This window comes from Ailuropoda melanoleuca, chromosome 20, assembly GCF_002007445.2.
Source record: "Ailuropoda melanoleuca isolate Jingjing chromosome 20, ASM200744v2, whole genome shotgun sequence".
NCBI classification, from domain to species: domain Eukaryota; kingdom Metazoa; phylum Chordata; class Mammalia; order Carnivora; family Ursidae; genus Ailuropoda; species Ailuropoda melanoleuca.
This window is the reverse complement of record NC_048237.1, coordinates 29,118,778-29,136,809: the sequence shown is the minus strand read 5'-3', so window position 1 is coordinate 29,136,809 and position 18,032 is coordinate 29,118,778. Positions and strand designations below refer to the sequence as shown.

At 39.3% G+C, this 18,032-nt stretch overlaps 1 protein-coding gene across 1 annotated transcript; it reads left to right on the top strand.

Moving 5' to 3' along the window:
* Positions 1-13,573, top strand: CNIH1 (cornichon family AMPA receptor auxiliary protein 1). Its single transcript, XM_002919646.4, has 5 exons — positions 1-212; positions 4,668-4,736; positions 8,945-9,057; positions 10,291-10,434; positions 12,653-13,573. The coding sequence occupies exons 1-5, from the start codon at positions 132-134 to the stop codon at positions 12,678-12,680; spliced, it is 435 nt and encodes a 144-aa protein (XP_002919692.1). The 5' UTR covers positions 1-131; the 3' UTR covers positions 12,681-13,573.
* Positions 13,574-18,032: the final 4,459 nt, after the last annotated feature.

The following is an 18,032-nucleotide window of genomic DNA, read 5'->3' as shown; positions in this document are numbered from 1 at the left end:
GCGCCGTGGCGGCGGCAGCAGCGGCGGCGGTCGTGGCTGCGGCCGGGGGAAGTGAATGGTTTTACCCAGAGGGCCCTGCGCCGCCTTTCTCCGCTGGCACCGGCGCCGCTCCCTGCTCCTCCTTCCCGGCCATGGCGTTCACGTTCGCGGCCTTCTGTTACATGCTGGCGCTGCTGCTCACCGCCGCGCTCATCTTCTTCGCCATCTGGCACGTGAGTAGCCGGGGCCGGGGGAAGAAGGGCGAGGAGGCGGCACAGCTTCTTCTCGCCTCGGGTCGGCGGTCCGGGTGGCGACGGCCCCCGGAGGTCCGCGCGCCGGGGGATGGGGCAGAAGCGGGGCAGGCCGCGCGGCGAGGGCTCTCTGAGCCCTCCGTCAGCGGGCCGGGGGCTGCAGGTCCAGGGGGCTGCAGGCCAGGCTGCGGTGGCCCGATGGATGCACCCGCTGTGTCCCCTCGCAGGCCGCGCGCGCCGCTACTCCTCCCTGGGTGGGTGGGGCGGCCGCGGTCCTGCGGGGCCCTGCGGGACAGCGCTTCGTTGACGCGGACCTTGGCCGGCCCGGGGCTCGGCATGCCCGCATCCCCAGGGAGGATGTCAAGGGCGCACGGAGGCATGCTGCGTGCTTAGCGGGAATGAAGTTTGCCAAATTACTATTATTTAATCATATTGCCTTTCTTTTCGGGTTTCCGCTGGAGTATGGGCCAAATGAGATAGTATAACCTACTTTAGATGAATTTCCAACTCTGTTTTCAGCACTTGTTGGGTGCTTTTCGAGTAGAATGCCCTTTTTTTCAGATTCTGTTTCCTTGTGAACTTTGATGCAGATTGGATTGATCACTTTGTTGACTGCATCTCCGAACTTTTCCCCTAAATCATACTGTGACCGCCGGAGTTTCTCAAGAGACACTCTTCCTAGTCACCTCTGTATTCACGATAGCCGGATTTAGTATTAGAGGTGGTTTTAATTTGATTTCGAAAATACTTACAAATCTTAAACTTCCCTAGGGCAGTTTCCCCCATCCCCCCTTGTTTTCTTTTTTCCTTTTACTCCTGTCTTGCTGCAGGATAGAAGCACATCCCTACTGGTTCCTGTAAGGAACAAGTAAGTTCTCGTGACAGTTGTACAACAGATTTTTGAGCATTCTTGTTTCTCTAGCACAAAATTAGAAGCAGCCTTCTGGAAGTCAGCATTCATTAAAAATGTATCTTGTATTTGCTTCTGCCCTCCTCATATTCTTTTAGTGCCTTCTGGAATATTAATCTTCTTTTGAATGATTGGACATGTTCATTCATGTAAATTTTAAGTCAGGTTTCATCATGCCAGTAGCAAGGATTTCTTATGGAACATAACCTGGCAGAGTGGTTAAATGGCAGCAGTGTCTTGTGTAAGAAAAGAATACTCAAAAGTAGAATGATACCACAAATTATTCTCTTTGGATAAGAGTGTGATTATGTTCGTCATTATTTTAGAACCTAACTGCTGTGTAGTGGGGAATGCTTAGGTAGGCTGTTCAGTAACTGCTCCCTCAAAATGCTTGTCAGTAGGAACCAATAAATTAAGAGCAGTTTAGGCTCTTTGGGGGTAGAACAATAAATAAAGATAATTTGGAATGCAAACTAGCTCCACTTTAGTAAGCCTCTGGTGAAAGTGAAGTGTGTGGCTACCTTCCGTTTGTAGATATGGATTTAAGTCACTTCCTGCTTGATGGGTACTCTTTGTTTTTTGAGATGCTGAGGATTCTAAGAAAGCAAGCTGTGGATGACCTTGTTTACATTTTGAACCAGGTTGTTTGGCTTAAGGAAAATCTGAACTGCATTTTTAAAAAAATGGGTAATTTGGGGTGCCTGGGTGGTCCGGTTGGTTAAACCTCTGTCTTTGGCTCAGGTCTTGATCCCACGGTCCTGAAATTGAGCCCCTCATCGGGCTCCCTGCCCAGCGGGGGAGTCTGCCTCTCCCTCTGCCCCTCATCCCACTTTCTCTCTCTCTTCTTCTCCCTCCCTCTCAAATAAATAAAATCTTAAAAAAAATAAATTTAAAAAAAATGGGTAACTTAGTTTCAGCGTTGAATTGAGAATGTCCGGGTGAAGTAGGTAATTTTAAGTCCTATTATAGAGTTTTTAAAAATTCATTTGTACTCCACGGATTAGTGGAGAGCTTTTATCCTTAGGGATTTCTTCGTAGTTCAGAGGATTATACATCCTTTGGGAACAAATTGAAAATTCTAAAGTATATAATTTTTAATTATTCTATTAACTACATAACCTTCAGTTTATTTTCTTAGGTAGAAATTCAAAGACTCCTGTTTACATTAATCGTTGTAGGGATGATATTTTTTGTGCTGATGGTTACATCTGTCAGTTTAGTCCTAATTCATGCGATTGATACTCTGTGGAGAGTAGAGGTGGGAGCATAGGTTTATTTGAACAGAAGTCATTCCCTAAAGACATGCATTAAATTTGAAGGTATCCTGAATTACATAATTTGATATCTTTAGACATACATCTGTTTTGTTTTTGCACTTCTGTGGTAAATTTTGTGACCATCTTTGTCCAGACGCACAGTCACAAAAGGTATGAGAACCAGTAGGTTAATCTTTTCAAAAAAGTTTGAAAACTCCAGCGTATAGCACTCAAACAGAAGCTAATGCAGTAACATATGCATTAAAAGATCCCTTGAAATCATCTGAAGAAAATGTCCAATCAAAAGAGTTAGTTTTAAAACATAAGTTTCATACTCTGCCATTAAATTGGATCTTGTTATAGGAAAGTAATTTTATTTGCAATGACAGTCTTTATTTTGAACTTTATTACTAAGATGCATTGGGCATATATCACACAGCAAATGTCAGATATTTGATTAATAATATCCATAAGTAATCAGAAATTAGTATCTTCTAGTTGTACATTTATATTTTTAAGATTTTTAACATTTATATATGTTAGGTTTCATTAGCAAAGGCAAGTGCCTTTTGGTGAGTTGTGTATTCTTTTTTAAGCTAGCGCCCCCCCCCCCCCCCCCCCCCCCCCCCGCAGCCTGTTTCATTCAGGCCCAGGGACATAGCAGTGAGCAGAGCAAAACTGTCCTGGAGTTTACATTTTCATGTCAAATTATTTTCTTCTCTTCCTATTTTAGTTAGAATTTTTGTTTGGTCTGGTTGGTAGATTTTGTAAAAATCTAGAAATTAAAAAAAAAAAACCCAGCTTTTTATGAAGTGAAGAACTTTAACAGGGAAATAAACAGCATAGTAAAAGCTAGAAATATAGAACTCCATTGATTACCGGTAATACTGAGTAACATGGTCTCACATACGAAGATACTATTCCTAACCCACCAGAGGAAAGGCGGATTGAGTTCTCTATCCCCTGGATGACCAGTGACAGCAACTAAAAGAACTCCCCTGTAAACTTGGTGCCTTTGGCTTCTTATTTTGACATCTGACTTAATACCACAAAGTGGGGTGTTGCCCTTATTTTGATTTTTAGTACATTTTGACCTTGAAATTGTGTGTTGTGACCCTAAATGTTACAGCCACATTTCTCCAGAGTGTAGACAGAAACATTCTTGTTTCTGATCTTTCTCCCCTTATCAAATTTATATCTGTTTGACTCCTCATACCATAAGAAGCTGGTCTTACCTGGGTTACCCTTCTTCAGTCTTTAGTTTGGTGACCTCATGAAACCACCCGCAAGTGTAGGAATGTGCAGAGGACACAAAAGGAGGTTAGAGTGATCACTTTTACTGTGGCCTGCAACAGGGCTGCTCTTGCTTATATGGTGCCGTTAGGTGCATTAGAACAACATGCCTCTCGGGGCAGAATTATTAGAAAAATCCTCCCTCCTACACAGACACAGCCCCTCAGTGCAGAGCCTGGTGTAGAGCCGATGCCAGGGTGCGTGGTGGCAGGAGCATGGGCTGGCCTCCCTCTTCCACCTTGGCCGCGTGTCCCATGCAGAAATTGCACTATTCTATGTGGCGGTCCTCGCCATGTAGTTTAATAATCATTTGGTGTACCTCTATTCTGAGGCCATTTCTTGTATTTCCCTGTTGAAGCAGGACTTTGAAATGTGTGTGTTTGGGCACAGTGGGAACAAACTGAGGCACGTGAGTCCACAGAGTCTAGTGCCCCACTGAACTCTGTGATGGGGGCAGGGCATGCACAAACGATTAGAAATACTTCACCCTGAGGGGCACACAAACCTGTACACAGATACTCCAGTGTGAGAAATGCCATATTGGCAGCATTGTAAAGCCCTGTGCTCTGTGGCTATTAGACAGGTGTGCAGTTATTTCTGCCCCAGGGAGTCAGGGAAACCTACAGAGAGGAGTTGACGTAGGAAGAGGGTTTTTAGGATGACGAGTTTTGATAGATAGAAAAGATCATTTCAAGAAGAGAAAATAACTTGAACAGAGGCATTCAAAAATTGAAAATTGAAGATATTTATCACAGTGATACCAGATCATTTAAATATTAGTATAGACATGTTCTCCGTTCTTGAGATCTGATTTTAGTTATTTATTAGTACATAGTGAATTTACTATAAATTGGTACATGTGGTATTGGTATATATTTGCTTTTGTTTTGTTAACTTTATTCAGTTATCTTTTGATGGTGGGGCAGGTTTGTTGCTGCTTTTTATTAAAGGTCCTAACTTATTTTAACTTTATTTTAGATTATAGCATTTGATGAACTGAAGACTGATTACAAGAATCCTATAGACCAGTGTAATACCCTGAATCCTGTAAGTTATAATATAGGATTTTTCTTTAGATTTTTAAACTGTTTTTGCTTTTAATATAATTTGAAAATGGCCAATATTCTCAGTAGCATGATATATTTGTACTTTTTGAAGTGGGCAGAATTTACAAAAATATTCTTTTTCCTGCTTGACTATTCTGACTATTATTAATCTGCCAGTGATCTTGTCAGCTGTCATACTAACATTCTTCCAATCTGCTTTTTACATTGTCGGCCAAAGACAGTTGAAAAGGTCAAAAAGATTAAAAGAGTCAAAATTGCATTAAAGGTGTGTACTGCTTTTTAGTTTAATATTTTAATGCTACATTCATTTCATGGGGAGGGTTAGGGCATTTGTATTTGTAAAATGTTCTGTTCGGTGTGCTCGTTCATATGCCTGTTAAGGTTTATGATTTCATGAAATTTCACGTTTTATGCAAATGTTTGCTTGCTGGCCCAGTAAAGTAGGGAAAGCTGTTAAATGCTTATGCATTTTAAAAAATGTTATAGCCATAGGCACTTATATATTAAATTATTTGGTGCAGTGTTTGAAAGTTGGTTAACATAAAATGACTTTAATAGATGGTAAGATGGGGGCGCCTGGGTGGCACAGCGGTTAAGCGTCTGCCTTCGGCTCAGGGCGTGATCCCGGCGTTATGGGATCGAAGCCCCACGTCAGGCTCTTCTGCTGTGAGCCTGCTTCTTCCTCTCCCACTCCCCCTGCTTGCTTGTGTTCCCTCTCTCGCTGGCTGTGTCTATTTCTGTCAAATAAATAAATAAAATCTTTAAAAAAAAAAAAAAAATAGATGGTAAGATGATTCTTTTGTGACTTATTGGGAGGTAGTCTGAAAGTGGAGTCTTTAGTACCATGTCTGCTTTTATCTTTGGTTATGTCTATTTTGGAATTAATTATTCACTCTTTCAGCTGATGTTTATTCAGAACCTTCTAGGTGGATAGCTCTTCCCTTAGGTTCTGGAATCTTGCAGTAGTGCTGACGTTTGGACTCATGCTGCCAGAATTTTGTGGATAACAATTTGTATACAAATGTCTTCATAGTTATTTCTAATATATAGCCACTCGAAATTTCCAAGACAGACCTGTCTTACACTAGGTTCTGAGCTCCGATGGATTTAGTTGTAATGTGGCTCCATTGTGCTTAGGGGTTTATATATATTTTTGACTTCATTTAGTTTACTCATTTAGGAAGATTCTCCTTTCGCCTGTAGGTTTGATTTTGCCTAATTGGTCAGAAGCTGAAAGGTTGTTTGTAAGAAAGCAGTGGGTATGTGTCCAAGCAATAGAATACAATAATTCGTCTTAAAAAATGGCTTAAGATGAGAATTTGTGTAGACTTAAGTTGTGTAAAGCTGTAAGGCACTACCACGCTGGAGGGATTTTATTCAGAAAAGGGTTTATTAAAGGAATATGCTACTTTTATCATTGTTTCCTCGATAAATATGAATGATGGGAGAGATTTCTAGTTTGTCTTTAAAGAACTGCTGCAGTAAGACTTGATGTAGGTACAATTAAAAGTATTTACTAGCTGATTCTCTGCTCTTCTGAAACAAAATAGGCGAAGATTCTGCTTTCTCACTGGAGAGTAATAATGTTGATTGTAAAATACCTTAACCTACTGTTGAAACCAATTATTACCAAGAGATTAAGAAACCGAAATTTCTTTTTTTGACATTTGTTCATTAATAGTGTTCTATCTTCTTTGGCTTTTCATTACTTCAAATAACCAAATGGTGATGAGGATGTTAAGAGCTGATATCAGATGAGGGCTTTCCTGGGCACCAGGCTCTGTGCTAAGCATCTTTACTTGGCTTTTTCATTCAGTGCTCATGACTGGCCTAAAGGGTAGGTATATTGTTATTCTCATGAATAGGAGGATAGGCCGAGGCTTAGCAGGGTCACACAGCTAAGGTAGAACCAGCATTTGAACCCAGGCAGCTGGATTTTTACACTCAAGCTTTGCTATTTCCCTAATTTACTGTAAATTTAAGAGGGACTAATTTCATTTTTACATTTAATGTGTGATTTCTGACTCTTCTCCACGGAAGGAAATTCTCACTTATAAAAGACAGGTGCTTGGGACCTCCTAATGCTGCATAGATTGGAAGGAAGTTTTTGCTTTTAATTTAATATAATTTATACCAGCACAAGTTGCGTTGGGATAGGGTGCCGATAATTGGCTTGCTAGCAGCGCATCTGACAGTTTTCCCTATTTAAAATTTGTTTTGACAATTCTGCCAAAGTATGGGGGAAGACAAATATTATTTTTTAAAATGTGAACCTTAACTAGAGATATTATGATTTGCATGTTAAGTACTATCATTTCAGCCATATTTGCATGAGGAATATTTTGGATACTACTTTTTGTGTAAACATTGGTTCCTAAATGGAATAATTTTTGTGCCACTTACGGGGAAATTTCACCATTAAAGAATGATTGGAGTGGATTGGTTTTTATAAGAGATGAGTCATGAGTCTCTGGACTTTTGAGGAGAAGGACTGTGGCGTGTGCTTCATACTAGAACTGGAAGAGTTGCAGATTATCTGTATTCTCACTCTTACTAAAGCATATTGTTTAAGAGCAGTAGATATTGTGCTTTCAAAGTCGTTTTCTCCCCATATCTCAGTCTGGAAGTGTAGGATGAAAACTTGGATGATGATTTATATTGTTAGATATCACTTGGCTTTAGAGAGCTGAAATGGACTTACTGTATTGTAATGAAAAATCCTGTAATTTAAACTAGTATTATAAACAGCTCTAGCGGAAGTCCTAATACGACGTATGGTTTTCTTGGTTTGTCCTGGTTGTAGTCCTTGTGTTTCAAAGATTTCCTGTGGACATTTTCTTATTTTCTTGCAGATGTTTGATTTTGATTTTAATTAAATGGTGGCTTAATGGTTCGTGTTATTTACAAGTTTATATACATATGCAGAGTTTATCTTTTGTTATTTATTATATTAAGTTTGTGGAAGATATCTGTTAGTGATGTAGATTCGTTGGTTTTACTGGGATTTCATTTAAAATATTATTCATTAAAAAACTTTGCTTTACAGCTTTGAAATGGAAAAAGTGATTTGGGAGTTTTAGAAAGTGGGCTTGCGTATGTAGTACAACTGTTATTATTTCTATACCAGCAGTTTCCTCTCAGAAATGATCTGATGATGTTGAGGATTCATATAATTTTATTTTGATATGATGCAGACATTTAAGAAGCTGGCTTTGCATCTGGGACTCGTAGGAAGTTATTTAGCTGAAACTTGCAATGAAAAGTTGGGGACTTTCATTTAACAGGGTCATTAGGCTAAAACCTTCAGGATGAAAAAGATAATTAAAAATGAAGCATGAACTCTTGGTCATCGTACAAAAAGCATTTTGCTTGAATCAGTTTTTCTCATTGAGTACCGCCTACAATCAAAAAAATCATCTTGTTTTTGAGTTCTGATCTTCTCCTGGTCTGCTGAGTCTGTAGTAGTTCACTGGAAAGCAGGCTTAAAGAAACAGGAAGGCTGCGTAAGAATTGGAGCTCAGGAGCTGGGAAAATTCCAATTTTATGGTTCCGAACTGTCTTTTCCCTCCTACATTGCAGAATGCACATCGTCTGCATCTGTGTATATCAGTGTTCCTCCCCCCGACTGTGCTGAGATTATTGGCTTTGGCTTTCCATTGAAAAATGACTTTTGTGGTAATGTGATGTGGTCTGCTAAATATTGTTTATGTAGTATTCCTGGTTTCTGTTAAAAGCTTTAAAACACTAATGTGTAAAATGTTCTAAAGGGGAGTTTTGTTTTTGTGGGTTTTGTTAGATCATGCTGCATGTGATCAGATACCTCATTTTGTATTTTTGTCAGTATTGAATGGTGGAAAGAAAAAGTATTCCAAGTGATCAGCAAATAACTGAACCGTCTGGGTGGTAACTTTGTATAATTTAACCTGTTACTGTAAGAATTTGAGTTTTAAATTTTAAGTTCTGTTTATTCTTTTAGTGCAAGCTATAGCATCTGGTCAGTTTGCTTATAATTCTGCTTTTGGTAAAAAGTTAAATATGGAAACAGACCTCAGTAGCATCTTTTGTGCCTGATTCTAAGAAAACAGTGATTTTTTTTCATTATGGAAACTTGGTTGCCACCTGCTTTCCAAATTAGCATCTGACTTACTGCCAAGGCATTTTGATAACTGGCTTGTATTTTTCTTCCAGCTTGTACTTCCAGAGTACCTCATCCATGCTTTCTTCTGTGTCATGTTTCTTTGTGCAGCAGAGTGGCTTACACTGGGTCTCAATATGCCCCTCTTGGCATATCATATTTGGAGGTAATATTTAGATATATTTCTAATACTTTTCCTAATTATATTTTAATTATACTGTGGTTGATACAGTTATCTTGCATGCTAGTCACATAAATGAAAACTGAAAATTGGTTGGCATTTTATTTTATTTTATTTTATTTTATTTTTAAGATTTTATTTATTTATTCGACAGACATAGAGACAGCCAGCGAGAGAGGGACCACAAGCAGGGGGAGTGGGAGAGGAAGAAGCAGGCTCATAGCGTAGGAGCCTGATGTGGGGCTCGATCCCACAACGCCAGGATCATGCCCTGAGCCGAAGGCAGACGCTTAACCGCTGTGCCACACAGGCGCCCCGGCATTTATTTTAAAAATCAAGTAGATGAACAGATCGCTGTTTCAATACCTTTTATGGCCTTACTTTGTTACTCTTTAAAGGTGTTTTTCAAAAAGTGAGGTTTAATTTACATACAACAGTGTGCATAAGTCTAAAGCCCCATCCCTGTCAGTTACCCGTGCACCTCCCCAGGAGACCAGTGACCTCGGTCAACTTGGATTAGTTTTGCCCATCTTTGAACTTCACATAAATCAAAATGTGTAGTGTGTCTAACTTCATTCTCCATGTTTACTTTATGATTTTAAATTTGGTTGTTTATAAAATATATTCATATTTCATAACTTTTAAAAGTATGTCTGATCTATATAATAGAGTTAGAAGTGTGTGTTTTTTTTAAATAGGCATGTTAAAATCTCATTGCTCTTGATTTTAGGAAATATACTTAAGAAGTGTTTAGGTGTAAAGTGGTCTCACATCTGTAACTGAGTCTGAAATTGTTCTGTAAAAAAAATATGCATATTTGGAGCTAAAACAGAAAAGAGAAGGGTAAAGCTGTGTGGTTACTGTGAACATTTAGAATACCTTGAAGTATACTTACACCGTTTCTGTAAGCCTGAAATTATATAAAAAGTTAAAAGGAAGAAAATCTTCCTTTTTACAGTTATTTTGCTTTCCCTTATGTTTATGAAATTGTCGGGGAGACCAGATAGGACTTGTTTAACTGTCCTGTTCTCATATAGAGGCTCTTATTTTAAAATTAAGATGGTAAGAGGAAAGAACTCCACCCTAAAACTAATAGGAGGCTTCCCTGTATGGACCATCTCTCACTGCAACAAATGTTACTTGAGAAGAAAACCCCTCCTTCCCATCTCAAATGTTGTCTTCCCTGTTGCAGCGGCTAATCGACTGTGTGTATTGCAGGTATATGAGTAGACCAGTGATGAGTGGACCAGGACTCTATGACCCCACAACCATCATGAATGCAGACATTTTAGCGTACTGTCAGAAAGAAGGCTGGTGCAAATTAGCTTTTTATCTTCTAGCATTTTTTTACTACCTATACGGGTAAGTTTAAAAAATACAATGAATATATGATTTCACTTTGCTCCTGAAAAAGTTTGCAGGCATTATGGTCTTAACACCTTAAAATCCACTTGAAGGATAACTCAGCATCTCGAATGGTGGTGACTGGTAACGGCGCAGTGCACGCCAGCAAACGCACACACACTGAGTATGAATAAACTGGTACTTGTCAAGGGCGGCCAGCCGGTGTGCAGCCAGAGGCAGAAAGTGCAGGCAGGGGTGCTGCTTCCTAAATTTTCAGACACAGTCAGTCAGTGAAGGATAATCCTCATTCTCCTGGCAAAGTGATGGCCTTGAGAGGGTTGCAAAAAAGTGCGAGTTTACAAAGAACTGTGGCTTGGCTTCACTGTCTATCTTGAGATGATGTTTAATTTTTTGTCACTCTTTACAAACTGTATGCTCTACCCTTTATTTTCTGGCTTGCTTGACCTGAATGGGATGAATGAAAGATCTGTCCTATATGGTGGTGCAGTTCGTTCTTCTCCCTTTCTGCCATGATGGACTCACATCATTCCTCCCAGTCAGGGTTTCTCAACCTCTGCACTGTTGGCATTTTGGGCTGGATAAATGTTTGTTGTGGGGGCTCTCCTGTGCATTGTGGGATGTTGAGCAGTGTCCCTGGCCTCCACCCACTAGACGCCAGTAGCACCTCCTCTCCCCCAGTCACCAAAATGAAAAACGTCTCTGGACAGTGCCAAATGGCCCCCGTGGGGCAAAAACCAGCCCTGGTTGAGAACCGCCGCCCTAGGTGTCCTGTAGCTTCTGTATAAACGAGAAAAGGACACTTGCAAGTGTGGAATTATATTTCTTTAAGCTACATAAATACACTTTCTCATCTTTTATTGACATATATTCAACCAGAGAGGACATTCCACCTGATTTTCAAACAACAAAGACTGTATAAGATGGAATTGTAATCATTCTGCTTCTATTCCCCTCTCCTTTTTGTTACTTGCTAAGTACTAGATGGTAGGTTTATATTCTTATTTCTCTTTGTATCATACAAGTTTCCATTATGGAAAACGATGAAGTGCTAGACTGAGATTTATGAAAAAGGTATGTTTATGCTTTTAGAGGTTATAATTGTGAAAATGAGTATCCTTTAGTGCATTTACAGATGCTCATTTATGAAACAAAAATAATGGATACGTTCTGAAAAGTGAAATGCCAGGTGTCATTTTCATTTCCTGTTAACTTTCATTTTTTTCAGTTTCCTTAACAAATGTCTGGAACAGTGCTAGCATATAGCAGGCACTTCAGATGTATTTGTTGAGGGGCACCTGGGTGGCTCAGTCGGTTAAGTGTCTGACTCTTTGATCTCAGCTCAGGTCTGGATCTCAGGGTCGTGAGTTGAAGCCCCATGTTGGGCTCCATACTAGGTATGGAGCCTACTTAATTAAAAAAAAAAAAGACATACTTGTTGAAAGAAAGAATTGAATCATTGAATAAATGATAAAATCGGAGATGTACAGTTGTGGGAAAATGTTCACCAGGAGATGGTGGCACTAGGTCATTTCATTTCTGCCTTAAATTGTTTATCGAGTTTGCACAACCCTTTGCTTTGTATTTCCATTTAGAAATCCTTGCTTTTGAACCCTGCATTTCCCACATCACTCTGGTAGAGTTGCCCTGAATTAAATGGTTATTGTTTTTATTTTGCTCACTTGTGCCCTTTTTCAACCCTGTTGCTGTGGTCTAGAGCCTTTCTCTAATGGGGAAGCTTCTTAATTGACTATTCCCATCTGTAAAATGGGGATAGTAATGGTACGCACCTCTAGGACTGCTTGGAGGATTCAGCGAGGTCATGTACATAAAAGATCTAGCGAAGGGCCTGGCATGAAGTGAGCCCTCCGGAGATGCCCGCTGCTATTATTAGACAACTCCAGACCAGTGCACCGTTTGGATTGCTTCTCTAAGCTCTGATCCCCTATTAAGCTTTCAGCTGTGCTGTTCTACTTGCTAAAATTGGAAAAGGAATAGGGGACAACCACAGCATATGCACTGAGCCAAGTCTTACCTTAGGCAGAAGTCCATAAATGCGGATTAAGATCGTATCGTGAACTGGTCTTTGGTCTTTTCATTTTCTGTGGTGGCATGATACCATAAACCAGTTTGCTATGTAAAGCAGACTCAACGTTTTGGTGTTTTCAGTTTTTATAGTTAGGAATGTTTGACTTAATAGGCTTTTTCTTCTTTTCAGCATGATCTATGTTTTGGTGAGCTCTTAGAACAACACACAGAAGAATTGGTCCAGTAAGTGCATGCAAAAAGCCACCAAATGAAGGGATTCTATCCAGCAAGATCCTGTTTCCAAGAGTAGCCTATGGAATCTGATCAGTTACTTTAAAAAATGACTCCTTATTTTTTAAATGTTTCCACATTTTTTGCTTGTGGAAAGACTGTTTTCATATGTTATACTCGGATAAAGAATTTAAATGGAATTACGTATAAATTAATATAAAATGATTACCTCTGGTGTTGACAGGTTTGAACTTGCACTCCTTAAGGAACAGCCATAATCCCTTGAATGATTGCATTAATTATTGACTATCCTTAGTCCATTGGAAGCTTTTGTTATATATAGGAACTTGTAGGGCTCATTTTGGTTTTATTGAAATGCCATCTAATTATAAATTAGCTGTAGATGTCAGGTGCTTCTGATGAACTGAAAATATAATCTGACTTGTGGGAAACTTCATGGGTTTCCTCATTTATCATGTATGTGATTATATATGGACACATTTACAAAATAAGAAGAGTGGGATTTTTTTTCCCTTCAACTTGAATATTATCCCTGTATATTGCATGAATGAGAGATTTCCCATATATCCATCAGAGTAATATACTTGCTTTAATTCTTAAGCATAAGTGAACATGATATAAAAATATATGCTGAATTACTTGTGAAGAATGCATTTAAAGCTATTTTAAATGTGTTTTAATTTGTAAGATATCACTTATTAAGAAATTGGTTATTATACTTACTGTTCTAATCTGGTGGTAAAGGTATTCTTAAGAATTTGCAAGTACTTTAGATTTTCAAAACTGAATGAGAGAGAACATTGTATAACCGTTCTGCTGTTCCTTTAGTGCAATACAATAAAACTCTGAAATTAACTTATTTTCAGTGCATTGTTTTAAAGATTTCAAATAGCTATTTCTTACACTTGCTTAATCCATAATAAAGACATATTACTGTCAGTTTTTTAAAAAAAATAGTAGAGTATGACATTGTGTGTGTGCGTGTTTGTTGTTGTTTTTTAATACCCTGCCTGCATCTAAAAAGGAATATTTTTAAATGGCTAAGCACATTACCCTCTGTTGTCACTTGGCAAGATTCATAAACATTGATGGCACAGCGTCATCATTTTTCTTAACCGATGTAAAAAATTACTGTGGCACTTCAAATGTTAAATTTTTTTTTCCTCTTTGAAACAGAGGGTTTCAAGGAAAAATGACTTGTTACATTTGAGTTTTTGCCGCTGCTTGTAAGGCAGATAAATTATGGCTTGCATGTTTTGGGAAGGATTCTTGTGCTTTATTTGGAATGAGGTAGTTAAGGCAATTGAAAATAGTGTAAGTGGTTCAGAAGTTTCTTAAACGAAAGATCAAAGAAAGAAAACCATACCTAGGAATTCCATATAATGCTCAAGGGATTTTACGGATGAGTTCATGGAATTCTTACTGTAAGAGCTCCTTGAATTAGGTGCTGTTGAATTCTTGGCTAGTGAGGAAATGCTTCCCCACCTTTGGGAGAGTAGCTGTTAACATTTCGGGATTGTGTAACAGGGTGAGTGTGCTGAAGAAGAGGATGTGGAACCAGAAGAGTGAGGAGAGCCAGGCCATTTCATACTGGGAGACGCTTGAAAGACCTTACGTTTGATGGTCTGGAGAATACCTCGAGGGATCTGCCTGTTGGGTCAGTTCGTGCAGAAAATTACTGACCAGTTGCTAGGCACTGAAGATTCGTGCTCAGTTTGAGCAGCGATTCAGTTTCTAATCCAGCTAATTATGGCAGCACCCACTCCTCATTTTTCTTTCTGGTTCACAAGTACTTTTGATCATGAGAGATCTTGCCAAGTCCAGATAGGTTTCTTGGGGCTGTTCTTTAGCATTCCTGTCAAAGTATTTTCACAAGCCCTTGCTGTCTCTCAGCAAGCACTACTTTCTTTTATAAGTTTTAACACATCTCCTTTTAATAATGTTTTCCAGAATATTCTCCAAAATTCTGCAAGGTTTACTGGCTGCAATTTGTGGAAGCCACCTTCTCATGCTTCCGAACCTTAGCTGGTTCCTCAAAGGTGACTGACTGACTGCCAGTGAGGTTTACTCATCTCAGTGGTAGGTTGTTGGTTCCTAGGCATGTAAGCGATTAAAAGATTGAGTTCCTGGAAGCTCTCACAGTATCTACCCATCTTTACCTTCTCTGGTATTGTAGGAACTTAAATCAGGTACTTGCAGGGTACTTGCCTCAGGCAGTATCCTACTGGCTCTTTTCCTTGCTCGGAATCTGATTTGTGCCCCCCATTAATCTGCTTCGGGCAGCCCTCGCGCTCTGTTATCCCTGCAGGCCCAGCTGCGGCATACTTAGCCTGGGTTCCTAACCCTTCCAGCTTTCACCACACTGCTCCCTGTGCAGTGACAGCTGTTTCTTTAGGTAATTTTTTTTCCCTTGTTAGAATTACTTTTGCTGTTATGTGCCTTGATTTATCTTTGAGTTTTCTAACTTCCAGAAACCATTAGTATACCACACTGTGGTTGGTATCTATACTGACAAGTCTTTTTTGCTATGGTATTACAGATTCTCCTGAATTAAAAATCTTATATAAAAATGTAGCCTATTTAGCAGTTATTCTATGGGGTAATAATAGTATATCATGGAGTATGTCCCTTTAGTACCAAGGAGGTGTAGGGGTAGAAACTTATTAATGACGTTTGATGATTTTCACAATGCTTAACTGGTATGGCCCAGTTGTCCCATGGTTGAGGAGAGTTGGGTCCCAGGCGATGGACAAAGTGCTAATATGTTTGAAGTTTGAATTATTTTTCATGGGAAGGGGAAGTGATAGGAAATGACCAATCACTTTTGACATGTGTCTAGTATTACGAAAGCCTATGATAAGCCTCATGGATTACAGCATGAACTGCCTGACCTAGCAGTCAAGATCAGATCCCCAGATAATGTTCTTTCACACAGCAACAAAGCGCATGGTCCTTTGCAGTATGTGTCTCATTTAAAGCCCGTTCAGTGTATTTAGGCCTGAGGAGCAAGCACTCACACTAATAGCTCTTGTAGAGCTCTTCTCTGCTCTCCAAATCGACATATTTTGAAAATATGTCAGATGTGTGCGTAGAAAGGAGATAGAAATGTAGATAAGCTCTGAAACTAGAAAAATATTTTCCTTGCTACAACATTTCTCTTTTCTTCCAGTTATATGTTTATCAACAGTGTACATGGAATATTATTGCTATGGTGCAAATAATGACTTCTGTGTATCTCTTAGCCCCTGCAGCGGTGTGAGCTCTCATTTTAGGTGTGGCTACGTCATAGCAGTGTGGTGATGTTTCCCACCCAATTAAATCATCTGTATTTAAAAGTATTTGTCTAGTTTACTTATTTATAGACCATTCAACACTCACAAATGTGCATCTCTCAGTCAGTTGTACGGTATAATTGTAAATCAGAAATTTTGACAGCAAAAATATTTTAACACAACTCTGTTTTTGAAGGGGAAAGATAAAAATATTGATACCTGTCTAGCATTGTTCATAAAAGTACTTATATCCTTTTGGGAAACTGCTGCTAGTCTCAAATTATTTAAGCTCTTCTGCTGAAACCTGTCACTGCTCCGTGGTCACAGCGCAGCTAGTGAGTGTCTGGTACCAGGATTATAGCTCAGAAGATGATTCTGAACGAATACTTCAGAGTGATGCCAAGAGAAAAAATGTGGCTCTGTTTCTGGATATGTTGAATAGCTTTCTTAGAACAATTTCCCTTTGATGAAAATGAAGAGTCCTAAAGCTAAGTATCTAAAAGGAGTAAACAACTCTGCTGCTTGTTCTGCTTAGTTTGGGGAACAGTATTAACCGTATAAAGTGGCTGATCTGTGGGACTGGAGTGAAGGTTTTATCCTGTGTTAATTTTTTTAATGCACATTGTGGACATGAAGATGTAGAGAACATCTTCACATGGATAAGTTAACTTTATTGTACGATGTGTTTTCTCAACATTTAAATCTCTTTGCTCACCATGTTCACGGAGCCTGGAGAAGAAAAATTTCCTAAGTAATAGGTTGATGACCAGGTAGACCCTAAAACTCTGGAAGAAACAGAGTGTAGTTAGCCATCTGTGCTCATGGTTTCTTAAAGTCGGAGTTAACTGATTGGTGCTGTACCACTGCCCCGAAAGAAAATGCCCTTAAGCAGTCCTACCTTCTTAGAGCTTGATTTATTTTGCGTTTGTATATTAAAAACAAACCGTCTCAAATGTTTCCTTGTGTAGTTTATGGTTAATGGCTGAGTCTGTGTGTTAATTCAATTTCAGCAGCTAACTGGGCTTGTGTGTGACCAGGACTCTAGCTTGTCTCTCTGCCCCCTCTCCCCATTGTTTTGGGGGAGGGCTATTCCACAGGTTAGATAGAGAAAATACTCTTCCAACAGTGTGAAATTACTTTTTTTTGAGTAGCGCCATTCCATATTTCTCTGTTAACGGAATAATTGATGTTTTCCCTTGATACTTAGTGTTAAAGTAGTTAAGCATTTTAAACACGGAAGGCTTAACTAGCATTTGCAGTAATAATGAGGGAAGCATGCACTTTGAAAGTTCAGTTGATTATTAAAGGATTTGGTTAATCCATGCCAATATTTTCCCTCCCCTTTCTTTTTTTTTTTTTTAAAGATTTTATTTATTCATTTGAAAGAGAGAGAGACAGCCAGCGAGAGAGGGAACACAAGCAGGGGGAGTGGGAGAGGAAGAAGCAGGCTTCCAGCGGAGGAGCCCAATGCGGGGCTCGATCCCAGAATGCCGGGGATCACGCCCTGAGCCGAAGGCAGACGCTTAACGTCTGAGCCACCCAGGCGCCCCTTCCCTCCACTTTCTTAAGTGTTCATGAATACGCTCTATATTCATATTAAGAGAAAGCAATGTAAGATTTGTAATGTCAATTTCAGTCATTTCCTAAAGTATAATAGGGTACTGTGATTTTTAAATTGTATTTGGTTGTGATACTGAAACCATGAGGAAGGCCAACCTGTTATTGCAGCTTGTACTTATTTAAATTTTTTTTTTTCTGGCTGTAGCTTTTGGCATTTATTATCTTAGATAAGAAACCCCTAGTTTAAATATTCAGATACTGGTGGGATATGTGGTTCTCCCATCTTCCTTAGTAATTCTTATAAAATCTTAAATTCCTGAAGTAACGTATATATAAAAGTATTAAAATACTGATTTTATATTATGTAACATACTGGCCCTCTGGTCTGAAGATCCCTCACGGCACTAGTAATTGTTTGAAAGTATTCCCCAGTGAAATTAAAGTGGTTCAGCAGCAGCAAGAGGAATGTGAGACAAAAGAGAGCTT

Excerpts from the sequence above, each read along its gene's own strand:
- CNIH1 (XM_002919646.4), top strand. The coding sequence starts at position 132 with ATGGCGTTCACGTTCGCGGCCTTCTGTTACATGCTGGCGCTGCTGCTC. Across the intron at positions 4,737-8,944 it reads AGTGTAATACCCTGAATCCT|CTTGTACTTCCAGAGTACCT; the intron begins GTAAGTTATAAT and ends TTTTTCTTCCAG. Across the intron at positions 9,058-10,290 it reads TTGGCATATCATATTTGGAG|GTATATGAGTAGACCAGTGA; the intron begins GTAATATTTAGA and ends TGTGTATTGCAG.